General features: G+C 42.1%; 1 protein-coding gene across 3 annotated transcripts; it reads left to right on the top strand.

Annotated features, from left to right (window-relative positions):
- The first annotated feature begins 1,134 nt into the window (after positions 1-1,134).
- On the top strand, positions 1,135-22,130 carry ical1 (islet cell autoantigen 1-like). 3 transcript variants are annotated; one of them, XR_013932753.1, is made up of 16 exons: positions 1,135-1,244; positions 4,287-4,315; positions 4,532-4,706; positions 8,787-8,859; positions 9,448-9,571; positions 9,921-10,119; positions 11,053-11,178; positions 12,604-12,702; positions 12,993-13,081; positions 14,932-14,969; positions 15,102-15,149; positions 16,007-16,225; positions 16,885-17,208; positions 17,971-18,072; positions 18,392-19,806; positions 19,844-22,130. XR_013932753.1 is itself a non-coding variant. In XM_080422905.1 (15 exons), the coding sequence occupies exons 2-15, from the start codon at positions 4,308-4,310 to the stop codon at positions 18,505-18,507; spliced, it is 1,725 nt and encodes a 574-aa protein (XP_080279031.1). In that variant the 5' UTR covers positions 1,135-1,244; positions 4,287-4,307; the 3' UTR covers positions 18,508-22,130. The 3 variants fall into 3 exon arrangements, 2 of the variants coding, with proteins under 2 accessions (XP_080279031.1, XP_080279030.1); XM_080422905.1 differs by having other exon boundaries at positions 16,007-16,210; positions 18,392-22,130; XM_080422904.1 differs by having other exon boundaries at positions 18,392-22,130.
- Positions 22,131-22,445: the final 315 nt, after the last annotated feature.

Here is a 22,445-nt window from a genome sequence, read left to right as displayed (position 1 = left end):
TTTTTCCTCCCCTCATGGGTTCTGGTAATTGTTTTCTTATACTGTGTCTCTCTTTGTATTCCTGTGAAATTGCTTGCCTGAGATAAACCCATGAACGAAAGTTGCCTGGGGCTGTTTCTTCAGCTTTGTGTTGCAGTAGCCGAGTAGTAAATGTCATTATGTTATGGTGGGGTAAAATGCTTTCATCAAAAGTTGATACAATTAGAAGAAACTGAAAAAGAAATGGGCAAGTACTTAATGACTGCAAAAAAGTTGCTGGCTTCAATTCAAGAAAACAAACATGTTAAATTAAGTTCAGTGTCTGTCTGTCTGTCTGTCTGTGTGCGTGCGTCCGTCCATGTGCGTGTGTGTTTAAACTAGGATCTTATTAAATGTTAGGTTTTAATAACGTGGACCATAAATGATCGATATTAAAAGTAACACATATAGGTAGGTACTCCCTGGAATTTCTGAAACTTGCTAAGCAAAACTTGTTCCCCAGGAAAAAAATACAGATAGCCTACATTTGTTTCCTCCTCAAAAACCTAGTTGGACCAAAGACTGTTGTAATGCATTGTTGCGTCATTGTGTAACAACAGTAGTGGTGGAAAAAAGTACTCAAATGTTTTACTTAAGAGAAAGTATCGATACAACATTGTAAAAATACTCAATCGTTACAAGTAAAAGTCTGTTATTCCAAATTCACTTGAGTAAAAGTACCAAAGTTTTGGCATCAAAATATAATAAAGACCAAAAGTTAAAAGTATTAATTATACATTATGCATTTTCACAAGTTTTCAAAACGCATACAAATCTTTTGAAAATAGCAGAGCTCACATCGCAATGCGTTGTGAGCTTGTAGATCTGCTATTTTGTGTATTAAGGGCTGAAGTGGCAAATGTACTGTATGTTTTGTAATCAAATCTACAAAGTAACTAGTAACTAAAGTTTTCAAATAATTGTAGTGGAGTAAAAAGTACAATATTTGCCTCTGATATGTAGTCAGTAAGTGGAGTAGAAGTAAATGTATTGAAAATTGGAAACACTTAAGTTTATACCACTGACTCTAAATAATGCATTGTGGCGTCATCGTGTAAGAACAGCACCACCACGTGGCAGAGGAAGGCAACAGCTGCTTTGCATATCCTGTTTCTGCTCTGAGTCAGTCAGATCAGATGATGATGATGGCTCTGTAGAGGAGGCTAGCAGCTTCTTCACCAGCTGGATGTAGATGCTCCCGACACAAGAGGACTGACCTAACCAAGGTAGAGTCCAAAAATCTACTCTAAAAAATCCAGCTAAAAGACATTAACTGAGAGGAACGTGTTGGGTTGAAGTCATTGTTTTTCCTTTAACGTTAGCTCTGTGGGGGCAGCTAACCTGCTGCTAGCACCTCTTAGCATCTGAGAAAACCTGCTATCAAGGTGGATTTCTTTTAGTTATGTTTGTGTTTTCTGGGTTGATCTCGGCTGATGAAGGTACGTTTTTTACGATCAAACAGACCTTTTGTTCGATACAAGTGTCAGACATGAATGATAAGCCCTGTAACAATGGTTTGATGTGTAACTGAACACCTGCTAGGCAGCCAGCTGCTTGTGTGTGTCTCTCACACACACACAGACATTAAAATGTCCCTCAGGTGTCTGATTCTCTAACAACATTACAGCTCTGCTTTGGACCTTATGATTGAAACCTTTTATTTCAGGGAAATCCATTGAGACCAGGGTCTCTTTTTTCCAATGGCGCCCTGTCTACAAAAGGAGCATTTCAACAATGATTTTAATGACATGTAATAGACAACAAGGAACACATAAATATAATAAAATAAAATAAAAAGGTTTTAAAAATACCAAACAGGTGCATAGGCCTTCTTCCAATATAAGGTCAGCTACAAATCTTTTTTTAAATAGCAAAAGAAACAAGGACATGATCAACTTTTCTTGACATTCGTTCCATATACTGTATATATGGAGCATTGACACTGAAGACTGTATCTCCCAGCGTAGTACTGGTTGTTGTAGGCACCTTCAGCATAGCATTGTCTTGAGATCTGGTACCATGACTTGACGTACCCTGCTTCTGTCCCTCTGTGTCATCATGAGTCATGACATGCCTTTTAAATAACTGGAAACAGCTGTCACGTTTTGGCCCTTTGTGTTGCATCTGTCCTGCTGCTGCTGCACATGGAGCTCCCTGCAACCTAAAGTGGTCAGGTCACTGTCTGTAGCATGCTAGAAGTTAGCCCCTACGGAACCTGTTCCGTCGGAGCTAGCCAGAAGTCAGTGGTTCTCAGGCTTTTTCATTTCAATGACCCCCCCCCAGTTTGGTATGTATCAGGCCATGGACCCCCATAACTCAGAGGGATACAGGATAGGTGGGCACTAGGGACATCTGGGCATTTTGTCCAAAATGTTAAAATATATGTAATATTTGAAAAATTGTCTTATATAAAGTATACATGATGTGAAAATGCACGGTACATCATTATAATAATAATAATAATAATAATAATAATAAGTCATGTAAAGTACACATGATGTGAAAATGCAAGGTACATCATTATCAGACTTAATTTTATCCTTCAACTTCTTGTTGATGCCCCAAAATGACTGGATATACAGGTTTTGTAGCAATTGTAGAAATATTAGACCTTAATTGTAGAATGTTTAAGCATGTTCTAATCATGTATACTTTACTTTACTTAAGACCATTTTTCAAATATTATACTTTTTAACAACAAAATAGCCAATTTTACCCCAGATCTGGTGCCCAGATTTTACATTGAGGTCCCATGGTGCCCACCTATCCTGTTACCACTCAGAGAGTGTGCAAATAGAGATGCACCGATACAGTTTTTTTCAATTCCGATCCGATATATCAATTAGGATATTTTTCGATATCCGATATATATGCCGATATCCGAGCAAAACTTTAAATACAAAAAAAATGCATTACCTTTCAATTAAAGACATTTATTACTGAATATTTTAAAGTACAATAACAGTAGAAAAAAAACAAATACACTATGATCTATCACCAAAAGAAAATACCTACAAATAATAAATTAAAACAATGTGCATACTTAGCTGCTTCTTAAAATTGTATTAACCAACTATGGTTAGGTTTTAGAAGGCGTTTTTAGAATCGGCCTCAGGTCTAAATGGGTTAAACACAAAAAAAAAATAAAAAAAAAAATATATATATATTTTTTTTTACGTCCGATATCCGATACGTGAAATAAGTCATATCGGTATCGGTGCAACTCTATGTGCAAATGGACCAGTAAGGGTTGCATTTGCACACTGTCTGAGTTACAGGCCTGTAAGGGGCCATTTGGTTCCTCAATATCAATCCTTTAGCTGGGGACCCCCTGCCCTCGGTGGGACCCCCTCAAGGACCCATCCCCGGACCCCACTTAGAGAACCAGCGCTATAAGTCAAGTTAATAATTATGCAATTGTAAGCTTGTCGCATAAATGTAATATTAAATTGGTGTCATGTCTGGCATCTGTCTTGCTTGATGCTTCACTTTGTCATGTACCTGTAGTGTTCATTGATTGATTGATTTGTACATTTAAGTTGCATACAATATAGGCTATAAATCAACACCTACAGTAGGATAATACAGTATTATAAAACACCTATTTCCAATTTGGCCCTCTTATAATACTAAACAAGTCTAAGTGGCAAGGCAACGGGGAAAATAAATAAACAAAATGTTAATAATGGAACAAATTAACACTGGAATAAATAATAATCAGTTCATGTTATAGTATGCAACAAAAAAGTCCCCTTTTAATTGCATTAAAACATTTAATTGTTTTTGTCCATAGACTAACATTTTCCATAAATGTTTACACAATTTACATGATGATTTAAAAAAAAAAAAGTTAGTAAAGAGTTAAAAACCTGTTTAGATTGAGTTTGTTTAACCATTCCAGAGACAAATACCTGTATAATTAAAGAACTTGTACCAAAACCTTTATCACATACATTTGACTTGCTCTTGCTTCTTATTATTGATGAGAAATCAATCACATATTGTCAATTTATTGTGTGATTTGTTTATGTATTGTGTTATTTGTTTGTTAATGTATTGTGTGATTTCTGTGTCCTTATGGCTGCTTGGGGCAAAATAAATTCCCGCAAGGACTAATAAAGAATCAAGAATCTATCTATCAAGTTAACTATGCACTTTGAATAGTTAGGGGTGTAGTGTTGAGGGCCATGTAATGCCTTCATTCTACTGTATTCTTCACTTGCATGCACTGGTCTTTTAATTTTTTTATTTTTTTGTGTCTCTTGCAGAGCGGACAGGAATATTAGAAGATGGACGGGTATGTACTGTTGTATAAAGCCACTATATATTATGAAACATTCTGCATATTATAAAGCCTGTAGACAGACCTGTCAGGACTGTTAAGTCAGTGTTTCTAATCCCCCCCATCCCATCAGAAGTTCAGAAACTCAGCCTCTTTTGGGGGGCCCCCTGCCCTGACAACTAAGGAACAGTGCAGTGTCACTGACTAAGCCGTGTCCGCTCTGACACACAGGTTCGCGGGGGACATGCTGAGCGGCGGCCGGGCCTTGCTGGGCGAGGACAGCTCGGTGATGGCCCGCATGCAGAAGAAGTTCTGGAAAACCAAGCAGGTGCTGATCAAAGCCACGGGCAAGAAGGAGGACGAGTACGTCGTCGCTTCAGATGCTGATCTGGACGCCAAGCTGGAGGTAAACGCTAAGAGGACGATATTTTTGCATCAACCACTTTCAACCTGGCATCCCTGTTTCCGGGCATGTGATAGGTGAAAATGCTGTCTAAAACAATAGCGAAAATATTACCCCTATAAGCTAACAACGTGTTGTGATGCATGCGACGCGTTGTGAGCTTGTAGATCAGCTATTTCTGCTAATCATCGTACGACAAAGTATGTAGGGCTTAAGAGGTTAAATAGGTCTTAACATACCCTATGATAACCAGCTGTAAAACATGGCATATGAGTTGGGGTTGGAATCCAAGGGGTGTCTGAGTGGCGTAGAGATAAAAAAACACTTGCCAACCAACCACCGCAGAATTCAGGTAATCTGGGGCAAGTTTTGCTCCAGGAAGTAACTTAGTTTCTTTTGAAGGCTTCCACCGCTTGGGCTTAGTGAGAAAGAATGATGTTTGGTGAAGAATCATATTCAGTTTGATTTGTCACACCACAGTTGGAACATGTTTTATTGTATTGATTGACAAGAGACAGGATAGAGGTAGAGCGAGAGCAGAGAGAAAGAGATAGAAAACAGGTTAAAGTAGAAAAATAAAGATGTATATGTACGGATAGCGTATGTAAAGGTAGATATATACTGTACATTATATTTAGAATGTTAGCAGCATAATTCGTTGCTGTCCGGCAGGAACTCGTTGCTGACCGACAGGAACTCAATTTTTCTGCTTTTGCCTTTTTTTTTTTATAAATCAGTGCTATTGAACACCCTTTACGTCTGTGTGTTGGTAAAAAAAAATATTGAACCTATAAAAAGTGCTTCTGACAAAAGCAGCTAACTCCATTGGATCCTCAAACTTTCTGCTAAACCAACTAACTCCAGCAAAGGGGGGTGGAGTTAGCTAGTTTTGCTGACTCCAGGCTCCACCCCTTTTGACCTCCAAGCTCCAACCTCATTGTGAGCCATTCAGCTGTTCTCATCAATGATGAACAAAACCTCCTAACTCCATTTTTGTTTTGTTTTTTTAATTTCCTGAAAAATGAACATTTTGGAGTTAGCTGGTTCCTGCCGGACAGCAGAGATATGCTGGTGTGTACATGTTATTTTGAAACATTAGCATCATAGCCAGGCAAAGAAAAAAAGAAGCAGCAGGTACAATGTTCCTTAAGATGCTGTTTCAAAGACCAGTTTGTGCAGCATGTGAAGGTAAAAGAAAGCCCGCACATTTCACATGTTTAAAAACCACCTCAGGCAGGTGGTGTTCATGCCTTGTTCAACAGTCTGATGGTAGCCAGTTGACGTTGACTTACTTGAGATTTATTTTTAGGTACATAAAATGAACACAGTATTGTTGACCTGAGTCGCATCGCGACACGTTGTGAGCTTTTTATGCAACACCATCTTATGACAAAGTATAAAATAGGTCATAAGTGGTTAATAAACTGGTGTTTAGTACAAGTAAAAACAAAAAATTAATATATATGCCCCATCTCTTTCCCAATCACGGCTCTTGTGTCTCAGAGTCAGTAAAAGGAGAGAATCATCAAAAAAAAAAATCTGTAGTGGCAGAACCTTGTTAGTGTTTCATTGTCGCTGGCGGCGAGGCGGGCCGGTCCTGTGAGACGGAGGGCCCGGTTACTGTTACACACAGCTGTTGGAGACGGACTGAGAGAGCCTTGTTCACTGAGGACCAAAGACCTTATTCTGTCAGCCTACTTTCATTGTCCCTCACACATAACCCCCCCCCTCCCCCTCGCCCCCCTCCCATGAGGCAGAGAGCCAGAGAGGAGAAGTAGAAGGAGAGGGGAAATGGAGGCTCCAAGTGAGCGTGAGAAAAGAGTCACAGAATAGAGAGAGCGGTCGCAGAGGTGTCGTACATCTTGACATTTAAAAAGAAATGAAAGAAAACAACGTCCTCTTGATGTATTTTATATTTTTTGCACCAGGTCAGGGAAATGGCTGCTGCAGCAGCTGCTGCTGTGTCTATTTGTCACCTTCTCCTGTGTCTGTTATTGACGTTATTGTGAATCAGCCCTCTCCGGAACAGCGACGCAATAAAAACCGCCGCAGTGTGTTGGATTTAGGCTAACCGCTTGAGTACCCAGATGGTAATGCACTGAGGCACAAAACTAACTTTTCTCTGCTAGTACAGTTTATGACAGGACAGCAAATACAATCCAGGCATATACTGTATGTATATGAGTTCTGTGTATGTTCTTTATGAAATGCTTTCATTCACAGGGAACAGAGAAATGATGATAGTAAAAAAAATACATCACAGTGCACCTTCATCAGGGTGCAATGAAGTAAATTCACCCAATCACCCAAGGGCCACCATCGTTATTACGGTCCCAAAATGCATTCGTCATTTTCACTATTTCACCAGGTTTTTCTTCAGAAGAGAATGGTAGCCCAAGAATGGTTGCAATAGAAGCAGCAGGTAGAGTTGACAAACTACAGCTCGAATTGACCAGCATTTGGCAGCTAGCCAATTCTTGGCTTGTTTGCCAAATTTGTGCGGAATTTCCCCACTGAACGCACGAGGAAGGGGAACTCGCAAACATGGCAACAACTGTGAGAAGTGTCCATTTTTAAAAAATGCGTCCAGTGTGAAATAGCAGGGTCTGTAGCCAGTGAGCCGTGTCAAATCAGAGGTCTGTTGCAGCTCTGCTGGTCACAGATGTTAGGCTCCTGTATCCTGGAAGTCTGGGCTAAAGAGGCCACCAGTTACCCTTTAAGTTAATCAGTAACTACCTACTGTAAATGTGTCCCTGAACCACTGCTTCTCTCCTCAGCTCTAATGGCCAATTTTTGCTCCATTGTACGATGGTGTCCCGCGGCAAAAATAGATCAAGAAGCTCACCGTGACGTGCGGTGGTCTTGCAAAACATAGCGTGGAAACTGTGAGGAGCTAGACAAAGTGATTATGGCACACTTGTGTGTCATATGTGCTTGAATTAAATTTCTGAACACCTGTACTGTAAAATAGACACACTCTTTTCTTTTTGAGTTGAGCAATGCTATTCTGACATGGACTAATCATTTATGCAGGCACTGTTTTACACTGTTAAAACTCACAAATCATAAGACACATGGACAAGATGCAATAGCAAAACTATATGGTCCAGACTTTTCCTAAGGTCTGTAAAAACACTTGAGCGGCAAAGAGTTTATATAGGTCGTATTTAGTGTGCTGAGTGTGTCTCACTTTATAGTCCATGCCAGGTCTAGGACTAAATTGCAATCAGCGGCACAGCAGATAAGGTTATGGAGGCAAAACAAATAGTGAGTGAGACATTAAGTGGTCATTGTAATTGCACCAGTAGAGATAATGGCTTCACCTCACCCCACTGTAGGCCCCTCTCTGCGTGTTCTCATCAGCAGAAGCAAAAATAGAGCAGACAAGAGGCCCGTGCTCTGAATCAGAAATGGACTGTAATTGTTCTAAAATGGTGCTTGGAAAATCAGGTGTTTGGGTGTAAATGAAGGTTTGCATAAAGAGGACAGTATGTGGAATGTCAGTGTACCCTGTTGTATAACCATGCACACTTCACACACATGCAGTGAGCAGTGGTGCGTTAAAGCTCAAATCTGTCCCTCGCTAAGCAAGCGGTCGGCTCTAAAAGTCTTAACCGACCCTTTGCATGTACATCAGCTTTTTCCCCTCTTCCAATCAGACGACGGCAGCACAGGAGAGACCGGGTCTCAGATTCTGTGTTGCCATGACCACCGTATGGGGGGGGGGGTTAGACAGGCTGATGTCTCATCTGTTGCACTCAACCTCATCCCATCCAGTGCAGACAGACAGACAGACAGATGAAGAGAGATAATTATAAATAATAATGCGAGGCACGGTCTGTACCAGAACTCTGCCCTCTACGCTGAAGTGTGTGTGTGTGTGTGTGTGTGTGTGTGTGTGTGTGTGTGTGCATGCGTGCACATCCGTGAGTGTGTGTCAGGGATATTTAAATGACTACTACTTTTATAATAAGGATTGTAATCCCAATTGCTTTGAACAATTTTAATGCACTACTCCTTTTAGGAAGATATGCTGTACAGTACGCTATCCAACTCTGTGTGTGTGTGTGTGTGTGTCATCAGTTCTTCCGCTCGGTCCAGTGCACGTGCACAGAGCTGCTGAAGGTGATTGAGAAGTACCAACAGAGAATCACACGTGAGTGACACACACGATGACACGCAGGTCATAGTTTAGAAAAACATCAGCTGGTCAGCAATATCCATGCTCCCATTAATATTCATATCCACCTGTTTGATAACAAAACATGCTAAGTGACGCCATTATTAGGCGCAACATTTCTCTGCAGCAAGGCTATAGGCCCGGGTTTGAAGACACGAGGCTCTTTGCTGCCATGTCATCCCCCCCTGTATCCCCTCCCTTCCTGTCTTCTTAACTGTCTCTATCAGAAATAAAGCAGAAATGCCACACACAGGGTCCAGCTCCCAGGAGTTGGACCCAGACACATACAAACAGCTGGAGAAGTGGGGTCCGGGGACCCCCAGGGGTCCTTGAGGGGGTTCCAGGCGGTCCCCAGCAAAATTACTGATAGTTAACCAAATGGACCCTTAGGGCTGTAACTCTGTGTACAAATGCGGGTCCATTTGTTCCATTTGTACACTGTCAGAGTTATGGGGATCACGACTACGGCCATATATGGTATATCAAATTGGGGGTCCTTGAAATTAAAAAGGTTTGAGGAACCGTTGATCTAATCATCCAGTAAACCTGTGTCTCTGTCCTCAGATCTGTCCCAGGAGGAGAATGAGCTGGGTCTGTTCCTGCGCTTCCAGGGTGAACACGACCGCACCAAGGCAGGCAATATGATGGACGCCACCAGCAGGGCCCTGTGTTCCTCGGCTAAGCAGAGGTCAGAACGGAAGGGGAACTCATTGTTAGAATCTTTTTAGCTCCAGCTGTTCCGTTTTTGCTGTCATTTTTAACCCATTAAGACCTATGAGGCCGATTCTACAAATGCATTCTAAATCATTAGTTCTCAAACGTTTTCGTGCCCAGGACCTCTAAAATTATATGTATTTGGCCGCGGACCATGATAATGTTTTGTGACAGGGACCCCCAGAAGATTTGTGTTAAAAAATGCAAATTTAAAATGATACGAATGCTTTCCCGATTTGAATGGGTTAAATGTTTGGGTCCTTGGTTCCATTGGTTCACTCTCAGAGTTATAGGACTGAGAATTGGTACTGTGTCCCTTGCAGGCTGGCTCTGTGTCCTCCACTGCAGCGCATGTACCAGGAGGTGGAGACGTTCAGGCGGCGGGCCATCGCCGACACCCTGCTGACCGTGGAACGCATGGAGAAGTCTCGCACCGAGTACCGAGGGGCCCTGCTCTGGATGAAGGACGCCTCCCTGGAGCTGGACCCAGACACATACAAACAGCTGGAGAAGTTCCGCAAGGTCAGAGAGACAGAGAGAGGGGCGCATATTGTTTGTGTGTGTGTGGATGGATGAGTGGCTTGGGTGCATGTGTGTTCATGCAGTTGTGGACTCTGGAGAGAATACTGTGTGTGTGTGTGTGTGTGTGTGTGTGTGTGTGTGTGTGTGTGTGTGTGTGTGTGTGTGTGTGTGTGTGTGTGTGTGTGTGTGTGTGTGTGTGTGTGTGTGTGTGTGTGTGTGTGTGTGTGTGTGTGTGTGTGTGTGTGTTTCGTTGCATAAGTGCCTACCGTTGCAGATTTTGATTTATTACGCATGAAACCCACCTGGCGCACAACCTTACGTGCACGGACCCTGCTTTTCTTCAGCTCCATGTTAATGAATGCAGCCGTTCTCACTGGCTGTTCCCCCCCCCGCTCTGCGCGGAAAAAAGTCCTCCTTGAAATGCACTGTATATAGGATGACCAGATGTCCCACTGTGGCCGGGTGTGGCGAGAACAGTCGCACTCGAACCTACGCGCACAATAAAGCGTGTATGCAACAAATCTTTTGTGGATTCGGTGTGTTAAAATACCTGAAAGCATGACTCTATGGTACGGTAGTTCTGCTGCTACAAGGACAAGCTGAATCATGTCATATTATAATATATTCTAAGTACTAAAAGTGATTTAGACCGGGAACCCCTACATGTAACTTTACCTTTTGATCCGGGAACCCCTTTTGGGGTTCTTGGTGCTATGTACAGTATATAGCAACATATTTCTTTTCAGAAAGCTACATTCTTTTAATATTTAGAAGGCGTTTTTAGAATCGGCCTCAGTCTAAATGGGTTACATTTAAAGGTTAGATATAAACAACCATAATAACAGCATAGTATAATTCTTCCTCAACATGAAACCCAAATTGTCATCGGTATATATTTGAACGTGCGTGTGTGTTGATGTGCGTGTGCTTAAGGTCCAAGCCCAGGTGAGGGGAACGAAGGGGCAGTTTGAGAAGCTGAAGAACGACGTGTGTCAGAAGGTGGACATGCTTGGGGCGAGCCGCTGTAACATGCTGTCCCACTCCCTCTGCACCTACCAGGTCTGTGTGAGGCTTCATTGATGATACCTGAAATATCCATCCTTTTTTTTGGTGCTGCTGGTTCATGTGTTTGTGCGACTAATTAACCCATTAAAATCCGGGAACGCATCTGTCTGTGTCATTTTAGATTTCTTTGGCTATTAAAAAATAGCAGATCTACAAGCTCATAGCGCTGCACCGAGTGGCACGCTACGAGCTTGTAGATCTGCTTTTTTTTTTTTTTTATCGTGACAATTTGTGCAAATCTTTGAATATATATATATTTTTTTTTAAAGTGAACATTTGTAAAATATTTTGTTCCAGGGACCTCCAGAAGCAAAGATTTGAGTTACAAATGTTCGCTTTAACAAATATATATTCAAAGATTTGCACAAATGTTCAAGCGTTTTCAAAAATGGCAGATCTACAAGCTCATAGCGCGGCACTCGCGCTATGAGCTTGAATAGCCAAAGTATAAAATAATGTCGGTAGCTCAAATCTAAAATGACACAGATGCGTTCCCAGTCTTAATGGGTTAAAATAACTGAAATAGCTACCAAACTACCAAATAATGATATTCAGGCTTATGGCTGACCTATCTCAAGCAAGTTCCATGTCTCTGCAATTAGATTTTCATAAGTAAGTATTAAGTAACCGTGGGAACAAACGGTTCCAGAGCCATGTGGTCCATTAGGTCAGGAGTCCATCTCCTGTTTCCATAACATGAGATGGTTTGATGTACAGTCTACAAGTACAGCCCCTGGACATGATGCCAGTATGTATGTCTCAGGAACTTGCCCCTAATCCAACCCTTGATGCTGAGTGCCAAGCGGGGAGACATTGGGTTCCATTTTTATAGTCTTTGGAATTACTCTGCCGGGAATTGAACCCCGACCTCCCAGCCTCAGGCGGACACTCTGACCACAAGGCCACTGAGCTAGTTTGATTTTCATACTGTACTGAAATGAATGGAATCACTACGGCTTCCCTGAAAATCAAACAAACCATGGTATGCTTTGGAGAATGGTTGGCAGTAATATCAAGTATACCGTCAGTCATAGTCAATGGACCAAAACAAACCAGACCACCGGTACTGTCTTTTAACCACTTAAACCCTCTTCTATTCTTAGTGAAACGGAGGTGCAACTGTTGTGCTTGGGTCTGCTCTTATTTCCTTCTACACCGAATCTCTTCGCCAGAAATGGCAGATCTGCAAGCTCACAATGCGTGGTGCTGCAACACATTGTGAGCTTGTTAGAGCAGCCGTTTCTGACAAATGTTCCCCCCAGAGTTGGGTTTCAAGTGACATTTGCTTATGAAAATATAATATGTCAAAGGTGTATTTTGGGGAACATTATACAGTGAACAATCAATAAACGTTATCAATCGTAAAGAGCTTGTTCACACGGTGTTGTGTATGATTTTATGTGTGTGTTCACTGTTCAGACCACTCTGCTGACGTTCTGGGAGAAGACGGCCCACGCTATGTCAGGAATTCACCAGGCCTTCCAGGGACACGTCGCCTACCAGTTCACCACACTGAAGGTAAACCCCTGTGGGGGGGAGGGAATGGAAGAGAGGAGGGATGGGCTGAGTGAAGCCACAAAGGAAAGGAAGAAAGATAGGTGGGAAGGGAAGGAGGGAAGTTAGGAAAGGAGGTAAAGAAAGAGGTTGTTTGGGAGGAAAGGAGATCAGGGAGGATAGGTGGTTGGAAGGAAATTAACTAAGTAAGAATTGCTGGTTAGGAAGTAAGAGGTAAAGGAAGATGTATTGCAATGGCTCATACGTCTCTGTCTGTCTCTCTCTCTCTCTCTGTCTGTCTGTCTGTCTGTCAGGAGCTGAGGGACCCTCTGGAAGAATTAACAGAGATGCAGACAAAAAAACGTGATGACAAGGAGAAGTCCACACAGAGCCTCACAGACAAGTGAGCACACACACACACACACACGCACACGCACACGCACACACACATACACTCACGTCCCATTATCAGTCATACGTTTGTGTATGTCAGGCTTTGTTCGTGCACTCTTACCCAGAGCGACTTACAGAGTGCAACGTTGGAGGAAGCACTAAATGGTAAATGAATACGAGTACAAAGAACTGGGATTACAAGTAAGGCAACATGCCTAGCTCGATCTATATAGTCTATGAGACGGAAGTGTTATACTAAAACAATAAGCCTCAACAATAAGAGGCCATTGTTTACTTTAGAACAGATAAAGGGAGATAAGACAGAAAGGAAAGTCATCTGCCTGGGCAGTGAGAGATACGCCACTCAAAACATGATTCCAAAGCATGGTAGTTTCATGTAAATGCATTGTCATACGTGAAAAAAGTTTTTAGTTTTTGAACTCTCCTCCATCTTTCTTTCTTTCTATTCAAATTCAAATATACTTTATTGACCCAGAACCCACTTTTTCCGATATTTGCAAGCCCGTGATTTTGTTCGTAGGAAATGTACTAGTTTCCCGACTATTCCACCTAATTCACCCGTAGACACACTTATAGCATCTGCTCCTGTTACCCTTAAGGGGAAGATATCCTTGCTTTATACCACATTATTTGATCTTCATTTACCATCAACCACTGCATATAAAACCCTTTGGGCCGAAGATTTGGGGGAGGATATTCCTGACGCAACCTGGAAAGACATTATGGATCGTGTTCATACTTCATCAATATGTGCGAAACACGGGGTATTGCAATGTAAATTCTTTCACCGAGTGTACTGGACCAAGGTCAGGTTAGCCAGGATTTATAATGATGTTGATCCAACGTGCGATAGATGCCACCAGGCTCCAGCTAATCTTTTCCATATGTTTTGGACCTGTCCTTCCTTACACTCTTATTGGTCATCTATATTTGATACTATTTCGGATGTTTTACAGATGCCCATAGATCCATCCCCTATTATCTCCCTTTTTGGCGTTCTCCCTGAGACCATTTCTCTGCCCAAATATCAATCAGACTTTGTTGCTTTTGTGACTCTGTTGGCGAGACGTCTTATTTTGACCCATTGGAAGAAAACATACTCACCCTCCCATTCCCGCTGGATTTGTGATATACCATATTTTTTTAAATTAGAAAAAATTAAATACACATTGCGTGGCTCTATCTCAAAATTCTATAAGGCATGGCAGCCTTTTCTATCGCACGTTGACACTCTTGCACTTGATCCCCCAACGGAACCTGAATGAATCTGTAACCTGCATATATGGAAGTAACCAATCTGATGTATGATGAACCCTTGGTGTATACCTGCTTATCACCTCACTGACATGTACAATTGCTTTCAACGACCTGTGCTTAACTCGATGTAGCGTTTATAGACCATGGACTGTTTTCCATATATATACATGTTTTTGGAGATTTTACGTTGTGTATTTGTTTTGTTGTCTGTTGTTGTTTTCTTTTGTGAGTGTTGTCTGTTTGTTTTTGTTTTGTTTTGATGTTGTTTATATCTTACTCAATTTATCACTTTTCTTACTGATATTAGTCTATCCTGTTAATTATTTTTATCACTGTTTGGAGATACTCTGTCTATTTGCCTATTTGCTTCAGTAAATGTCTGTACTGCATATGAGTATGTAAAAGAAAAAAACGAATAAACAAAACGTAAAAAAAATAAAAAAAATACTTTATTGGCATGATAAGCATTCTCATATTGCCAAAGCATTCATGACATACGGTATAATCTCTCTATCTATCTCTCTCTCTCACTCTCTCTCTCTCTCTCTCTCTCTTTCTCTCTCTTCCTCCACCCCATCTTAGTCTGGTGTCCCTGGATGAGGACAAGCTATCAGAAACTGGTATGTACTGCCCACTGCAGGTTGAAATATGGAATGAAAAGTCCTGGGTGTGTGTTATATTACTAGAGCTGCGACTCATTTACCCTGTTGCTTGTGACATGCCCATGTACTGTATGGTTGTTTCCTCTACAGGCCCAGCCCACAGTGCTGATTTACAGAGCCAAGGCAGTCTGGATAGCGGTAAGCATGCATGTTTGTTCTGCTCGGTGGCGGAAGTGTGAGGGCCTTCAGATACGAGTTTATCTATTTGTGTTTGAAGTCTTCGAAAGCCAGTTCTTGTCCAAACAGTTCGTGTGTGTAAAAAGTAACCCAACGTAATGGAACCAGAGAGTCTTCGCTCCGTCACAGTTTCACTATTTAAGAAGGGGTTATCTAACAATAAACTCAATTTTCACATAATTTTGGACCATTACCTCAACCAAGTTTCTCTCCCCAGCCCCAATATTTGTGAAATCAGACTTTGATTAACAATATGACTTATTTAAATACATTTTCTATATATAATGTGAACAGGTGCATTTACTGGCAGATGTCACAGCCGTCTTTGTAGCTTTTTACCCTCCTGTTCCTATTAATAATAATAATAATGAATTGCATTTTTATGGCGCTTTTCTAAGTACTCAAACTTACTCAAAGCGACCAGGGTTAGTGTTTTGTTCCCCCATTTTCAAGGATTTCGGTAATATTAATTTGCCATTATTAGTGTCATTAAAGGACATTAGTGCATTACATGCTTCACAGATGGCCTGGCTAACGACTAAGCGACTCTGGACTGAATCCAGCTCACTGTACCACTGGACAGCAGAAAGATGAAAGCTCTGGTCCAAAAGAAAAGTGTTTAATCAAGCCACAATTCAGCCCAAATGAAACATACACTGGCGTATCTGTTTTATGAGGAAGATTTATTAGCTTGTGCACTGCATATTCATTTGATTATCATGGTAGCACACAGCAGACGGTGTAGCTTGGCTGTTACTATGAACGGATTGAACGCTAATCTAGCACACTCCTGGGCTAACACCATCTCTGTACCCCAGCCCTGTACGACCTAAGTGGACCGTTCAACCCGGAGGGCGGCAACGATGACTTTATGCTCATGGCCTGTGACCTGCCCCAGCCAAGTCTCTCTCTCCAGCTCCAGCCCCGGTCTCCTCCCCAGGCCGAGGATCCGGACACCCTGTCGTGGGGCTTTGGAGACTTCCAGTCCGCTCCTCCTCCTCCGCAGCTGCCCGCTGTCACCGGTAACGAGGCTGGCTGTATGGTCTCGGCACTCGATTCAGTGCCCTTAATCCTCTCGCAGGCTTCTTTCCTTTCTCCCTTTAAAACTGGCACACTGGGTTCTCTGAGCTTGTTGATCTCTTTCTGTCTTAGACATAATGAAAAGGCTTCTCTCCTTCAGCTGACCTAGAGCTATATACCGTAGATCCATGCTTCAGCCCAGGAAGCTGCAGTCTCGTGGGACAAATCTCAGATCTTTTAATTCCCTCCAGAGCTGCACTTCTCTTCTCTTGGCATGGAGAATAACTAACTCTTTTCTGAGTCTCCTCTCTCTCTCTTCGAGAGAATCTACCTTTCCTCAGATCTGTAATTCCCTCCAGTGCTGCACTTCTCTTCTCCTGGCATGAAGGAGAATAACAAAACTATTTTCTTAAGTCTCCTCTCTCGTTCAGAGAATCTACCCCTTTCTCAGATCTGTAATTCCCTCCCGTGCTGCACTACTCTCCTCCTGGCATGAAGAATAACCAACTAATTTCTGAGTTTCCTCTCTCTTCCAGAGAATCTACCTTTCCTCGGTTCAGACTTTGACCTTTTTCAGCGTCTGTTTTACCAGTACCAGGTGTGTTTCTTACAAGTTTGACTTGTGCTTGTTTACAAACCACTCCCTCTCTCCCCCCTCCCCCCTCCACTCCTTCAGGCGGAGACCTCCTCTCCAGCGCTCCGTCCTACCCTCAGTCGTCGGGAGGCGTGTACGGGGAGGGTGAGAGGGGAGACTTGAACTTCCTCAAAGACCTCCTCAGCCCCGGAGCTGGCGGGGGAGCCGACGAGTTCAGCAGGGAGTGGCAGGACGCCTTCGGGCTCTTCGACCAGCCCAGCTCCCCCAGCCCCGCTCCTCCGCCGGCTGCAGGGCCGGCCGCCGCCGCCGCTCTCTCCGGACCCGGGGCCCAGCGGCCGTCCCAGCCCCCCAGTCCCACGGGCTTCCTGCCCTCCCAGCTCCTAGACCACAGCCTCAGCTCCACAGGTCAGTGCGAAATGAACCCCCTCCCTCCCCCTTTTATTTACTGCAACACAGGGTGCAACCATGTCATATTGTAAAGAGTATATCGTTGCTGGACCTCTTATCTCCATTTTCTAACTTTTGTGTTTTTTCGTAAATTAACGCCCTACTTGATCACACTACAGCGTCACACAAAAGCATCAGATCCACACGCTTGAAACGCTCAGTGAAGAGATGCGCTTTGAGCTTGTAGATCTGCTACTTTTGCTGCTTTTGAATCCTGAAAAGTAACGGTTTTGCTGTTAAATAGCGCTATATTCTGATAGTAATCATTGCTGTAGAATGGTTGTTCAGTAACAGGGGTGTCCCTGTCTCTCCACAGAAAACACATTTTCAGGTCAGGATACCAATTGTATCCAATCAGGAGAGAGAGCTCATACAGGATGAACACATTTGGAAATGGAACTCTATAAAATTGAAGCTGATAAATGTGTACTCTTGTCCTGGTTGGATAAAATTTGCAACCCAACTGAAAATTCATTTTCTGTTTATTATAGAGGTGGGTAGTCGGGGAGACCCCTGTTATTGTAAAAACACTATAGCAATGATAACTGTCTTAATATAGAGCTTTAACCTTTTCACTTTTTATTTAATTGTTTTATTTTACCCAAAAATATCACTTACACTACCTTCAACTCTGTGTGGTGATGATGTCAGCTTGTATCAAGGGAGTGTGTGTGTGTTGTGTGCGTGCTAATGATTTAATGTTGGTGGTCCATATCCCAGGTTGGGCCACGCCACCCATGTTCCAAGCCCCGCCTCTACAACCCCCTCCCCCCGCAGGCCAGACCCAATCAGCACAGGCTGCTCCCAGTTCAACAGCCAATGGTAAGATGGATTCTTCGTGATGTGATTACTGGCATGTTGATGTTTGATTTTTTTTGTTTTACAATAAAAAAATATATTTTTAAAAATATAATTTACAGGCCATATTACTCCAGTAAGTGTGTTAAGTATATAATAAGAGAAGATAAAACTTAAAACTCTCGGAGAGAAACGTGTTCATTTAATTATCATGGTAGATAAGATTGATCTATTTTCGTCATGTCTTGTGTGTGTGTGTGTGTGTGTGTGTGTGTGTGTGTGTGTGTGTGTGTGTGTGTGTGTGTGTGTGTGTGTGTGTGTGTGTGTGTGTGTGTTTGTGCAGCTCCTAAAGGTGTGTCCAGGGACATGTCAGCCTGGTTCAACCTGTTCGCTGACCTCGACCCCCTGTCCAACCCCGACGCCATCGGCCGCTCTGAGGACGAACTGCTCAACGCCTGAGGCAGAGCTGGCTAGTGTGTGTGTGTGTGTGTGTGTGTTAACGCAGTGCGCTTTCTCGAGTGTGCAACGTGAGATTTGTTTTGGTTTCAACCGTGCAAGTTAATGAACACACCCAAACACTAATACATTATGCACACGTGTACATACAAGCGCACACGCCTAACATCCTACATTCATAGACAACCATGTAAACGTACTACTACACATACATACAGTTACACTCACACACACACACACACACACACACACACACACACACACACACACACACACACACACACACACACACACACACACACACACACACACACACACACACACACCTCCATTTATGTTCCGTTGACAGATGAAATGGAAGACACTGGAATTGAACTCCCGACACATTTGTAAAGGAAGCAGAACATTATTTTCCAGAGGTCCAGAGATGCTCGCTTTACAGCATCGACAATGACTGTCGGCTCAACCCAACGGAGCCGCAAAAAAAAAAACTCCTGTCTGCGTAACGCAGCCGAAACCCTATGGGTTCTTTTCTCATCTTTACTCGTCCCATGCTTCTGCTCGGCAGAGGAAGAATGTCAAGAGCGGCCCGATCTCTTGTCTCTTGGAGTGTGTCTGCGTATCCGTGTTTTTAAGCTGTGTTTGCGTTTGGGCGTGCGTTTGTTTGCCGTGTCTTGAATGTCTGCACCTTCTAAGGGACCTGGGATGAAGGACGGATCACAAGTCTTAGAGTATCTCTACTTAAAAGCTTTGTTGCTGTTTAAGTGCTAATATATTGTAATACTAAACCACGTGAACCCTAGCGCCCCTCTTCTGGGCATGTCATAATGGGTGATCATTTGGCAAACGACAGCAGATCTACAAGCTCTACAAATTTGCAGGCATTGTAGATGGGGCAATATTTGGTGTAGAGCAGTGGTTCTCAAAGTGGGGTCTAGGGACCCTCAGGGTTCCTTGAGGGGGTTCCATTACACACTCAAGAGTTATGGGGGTCCTTGTAATTAAAAAGGTTTGAGAAACACTGCTGTAAAGGGGTAAAAAAAATTAGTGGACCCAGGACAGACCCCTGGGGTACCCCGGTCACTGAAGTATATAGGGTTTAAGTGGTTAATGACCAGCCACTAATGAAGAATAGTACATAATAATGAGATGTATCGTACTGTATCTGACCCCCTCTATAAACAGGGTATGTATTCACTTGACAGCGGGCCCGTATATGCACACTATAATGATATGGCCCCTCATGCATAGATGCTGCTGGGAGCGCAAGTTCATAGTATGCACAAATGTCTGTCTACTCCTGTGCTCTGCGTACGGAAGACGCATCCAGAGCCACCAGAGAGCTGGGCAAACCTGGCTGCAAAACAGTGCTGCTGCGACTAAACCAGCTTTTATTGCATACAGCAAATATTCAGCATCCTGGTTTAGGTGCTTTTTGACGCCTGGAAATTTGGGTAAAAGCAGGAAGTGCTCAAATTAGCGGGATGCCACCGAAAGCTCTGTATGCCGTTGTCCTTGTGGAAAATGTTGAACTCATTTGAATCCAGGACACGGGAATATTAATGATAACTGGCTACTTTCACCCTGTCTTCCCATGTGATTTTACTATGTTATACTCAACCCTGGAACCCAAGCTAGAGCCAATATCAGACTCCATTAATATCACTATTTATGAAAATGTCCAAATATCTATTTTTGTTGAGCACTACACTGGGCAGAAAAAAAAAACAATTACTGTAAAACATATCTAATATCTATTTTAAGTGTGCTGTATTTTCCAAATGTACAGAAGGATTTTGGGGATATATTGATGGTATTGTATTATGAGAGATGTTTCGACACTGGAGAACTGTGTTACCATGCCTCGTCGTATTTCTTGCTTTATTATCAAATAACTCGTATCACTGGATTTTTATGGGTCAGAGTTCTGTAAAGGGATTTGTCGGGTGCAGGTTCTCTTTGACGGAGCTCGAGATCAGATTTTTTTTTTGTTCGATGAGGAGAGACTGTCGTCTGTCACTCATTGTATGTCTGTCATATTTATATCTTATTTACTCTGCAGTCCAACTGAAATGGAGAAACAAAAATTATTTTGAAGTATTTCTCCTTGGCTGGCGGAAGATGTCAAGTCATTCCAATCCCTATATCGTCTCTATTGGGTGGAAACCTCATAGTATGTCCAAAACTGTTACTTTTCAGGATTCAAATAAAACAATGTCAATAGCAGATCGACAAGCTCAAAACACTTCGCTCTGCGCCGCGTTTCAAGCTTGTAGATTTGCTATTTTTGATACTTTTGTGTGACGCTGTAGTATGAACAGATAGGGCATTAATTTACGGAAAAACACAAAGTTAAAATATCAGCAACGATACAGATTTGGATTCTCTTCACCATTTTCTTTTATTTTCTTTGATTGTTTAATGAAAAATAAGATGCTAAGTCGGGTCCCTCATCCTGATGCTTCAGTACTGGAGCACAAGCCAGTGTACACATGTAGTGGTGGTTGTCTTGTGGATTCAGTTTAAACTACCTAACCAATCCGGTATTGCTAAGAACATCAACTGAGATTCCATTCTTTGTTCGCATCCAAGTTTGTTCTTTGCACGTGAAACTTTCTCACCTATCACACAGCAAAATATAGGATCTGCTTTACTGCAATGATTACAACCATTACAAACGTAATAAAACCTGTTACAGCCCCAAAAATACAGAAAATAGTTTTATCGGTTGTCTAGTGTTTCTATCAAAAGCTGAGTAAATCCCATAGAGATAGAGAATACATATTAACATATAATATATAATAACTATTTTATGTTTTATTTATTTTGTTGGTGGTGGGGCTACCTAGTTCTTTACGTTTGTATCACTGATTGGGCCTTTACGCAGGAGTGAACAACTGTACACTCACTGTTAACTGTACATTGACTGTCATTTTAGACGCATCCCATCTCTATGGCAAGAATGTGTTTAGTGATCTTGGTTTCTCAAAGCACTTTATCACCACTAGTGGTCATTTACAGCTACTTGTGGAACGCTGTTTTTTGTGTATCCGATTACACAGGATAAAAATGATATTAGTGCAAACCAACAGGTTATGTTGTAAATTAGCATCAGCATATTCCAGCTGTCATGGAATTTTAGCCTGATATTTGGGCTCAAATGCAACACCCAACCATGAGATTGGTGTGATTAATGGTGTTAACGTGCTCTTGGGAAACTCTTTTACACCACAGATGGTGTCACATAAGGGAAACACTGTATTTTTTTAAGAGCTGTTTATTATAATGTCTGCTATCGGGGAATGTACCCCCTATGACTGCTTTATTTGTCTTTATCATATTTTGCTGTGACACATGGACTCCAATAGCCTTTTTACTACAGTAAGTTCCCTCTTGGAGCTTGTTGATGCAGGAGGTGAACGGAAACAGTACCTGCACTGGCCTGCAGGTGGCGCAAGAGCCAAGGAAATTCTACCGCATCACATGAGGATACAGTTAAATCTCTTTTCTTAACATGTATAAGAAACTGAATGTATTTCAGGCAGTCACAAATGCTTTGTTTTATTCAACTATGCCTTTATTTCACTCTAGGAATTTCATGAAAACTGGCAGTTCAGTTTTCCAATAAACTGGACAAGTAAACAAAGATTTTCGATTCATATTGTCAAGAGAATTATCTTCACTAGTCTGGGGAGGAAAAGGGCTCATCACATCACAGCAGGCTTCATTGTCTTATATTAAATTGTCATAATACACGATAAATTTAGCAAATTCCACCCTGTTTGTTGAATCTGCCAATTTAATTTACTGTACATTGAATATCCTTCATACTATTCTATACTTCTACTTTGCTACAGGCTTGTATCATAACTTAACATTTCCATTTTTAAAAGCTACATAGATAGAAATCGCTTCCCTCTCTTTCTGGTATAGATTTGTTA

The sequence above is a fragment of the Gymnoscopelus braueri genome (genome assembly GCF_963280865.1).
Source record: "Gymnoscopelus braueri genome assembly, chromosome: 24".
Taxonomy (NCBI): Eukaryota; Metazoa; Chordata; class Actinopteri; order Myctophiformes; family Myctophidae; genus Gymnoscopelus; species Gymnoscopelus braueri.
This window is presented reverse-complemented; position numbering and strand designations above follow the sequence as displayed.

Coding starts and splice junctions, on each gene's coding strand:
- ical1 (XM_080422904.1), top strand. Junction 11,179..12,603: donor ACTCCCTCTGCACCTACCAG/GTCTGTGTGAGG, acceptor TTCACTGTTCAG/ACCACTCTGCTGACGTTCTG. Junction 12,703..12,992: donor ACCAGTTCACCACACTGAAG/GTAAACCCCTGT, acceptor TCTGTCTGTCAG/GAGCTGAGGGACCCTCTGGA.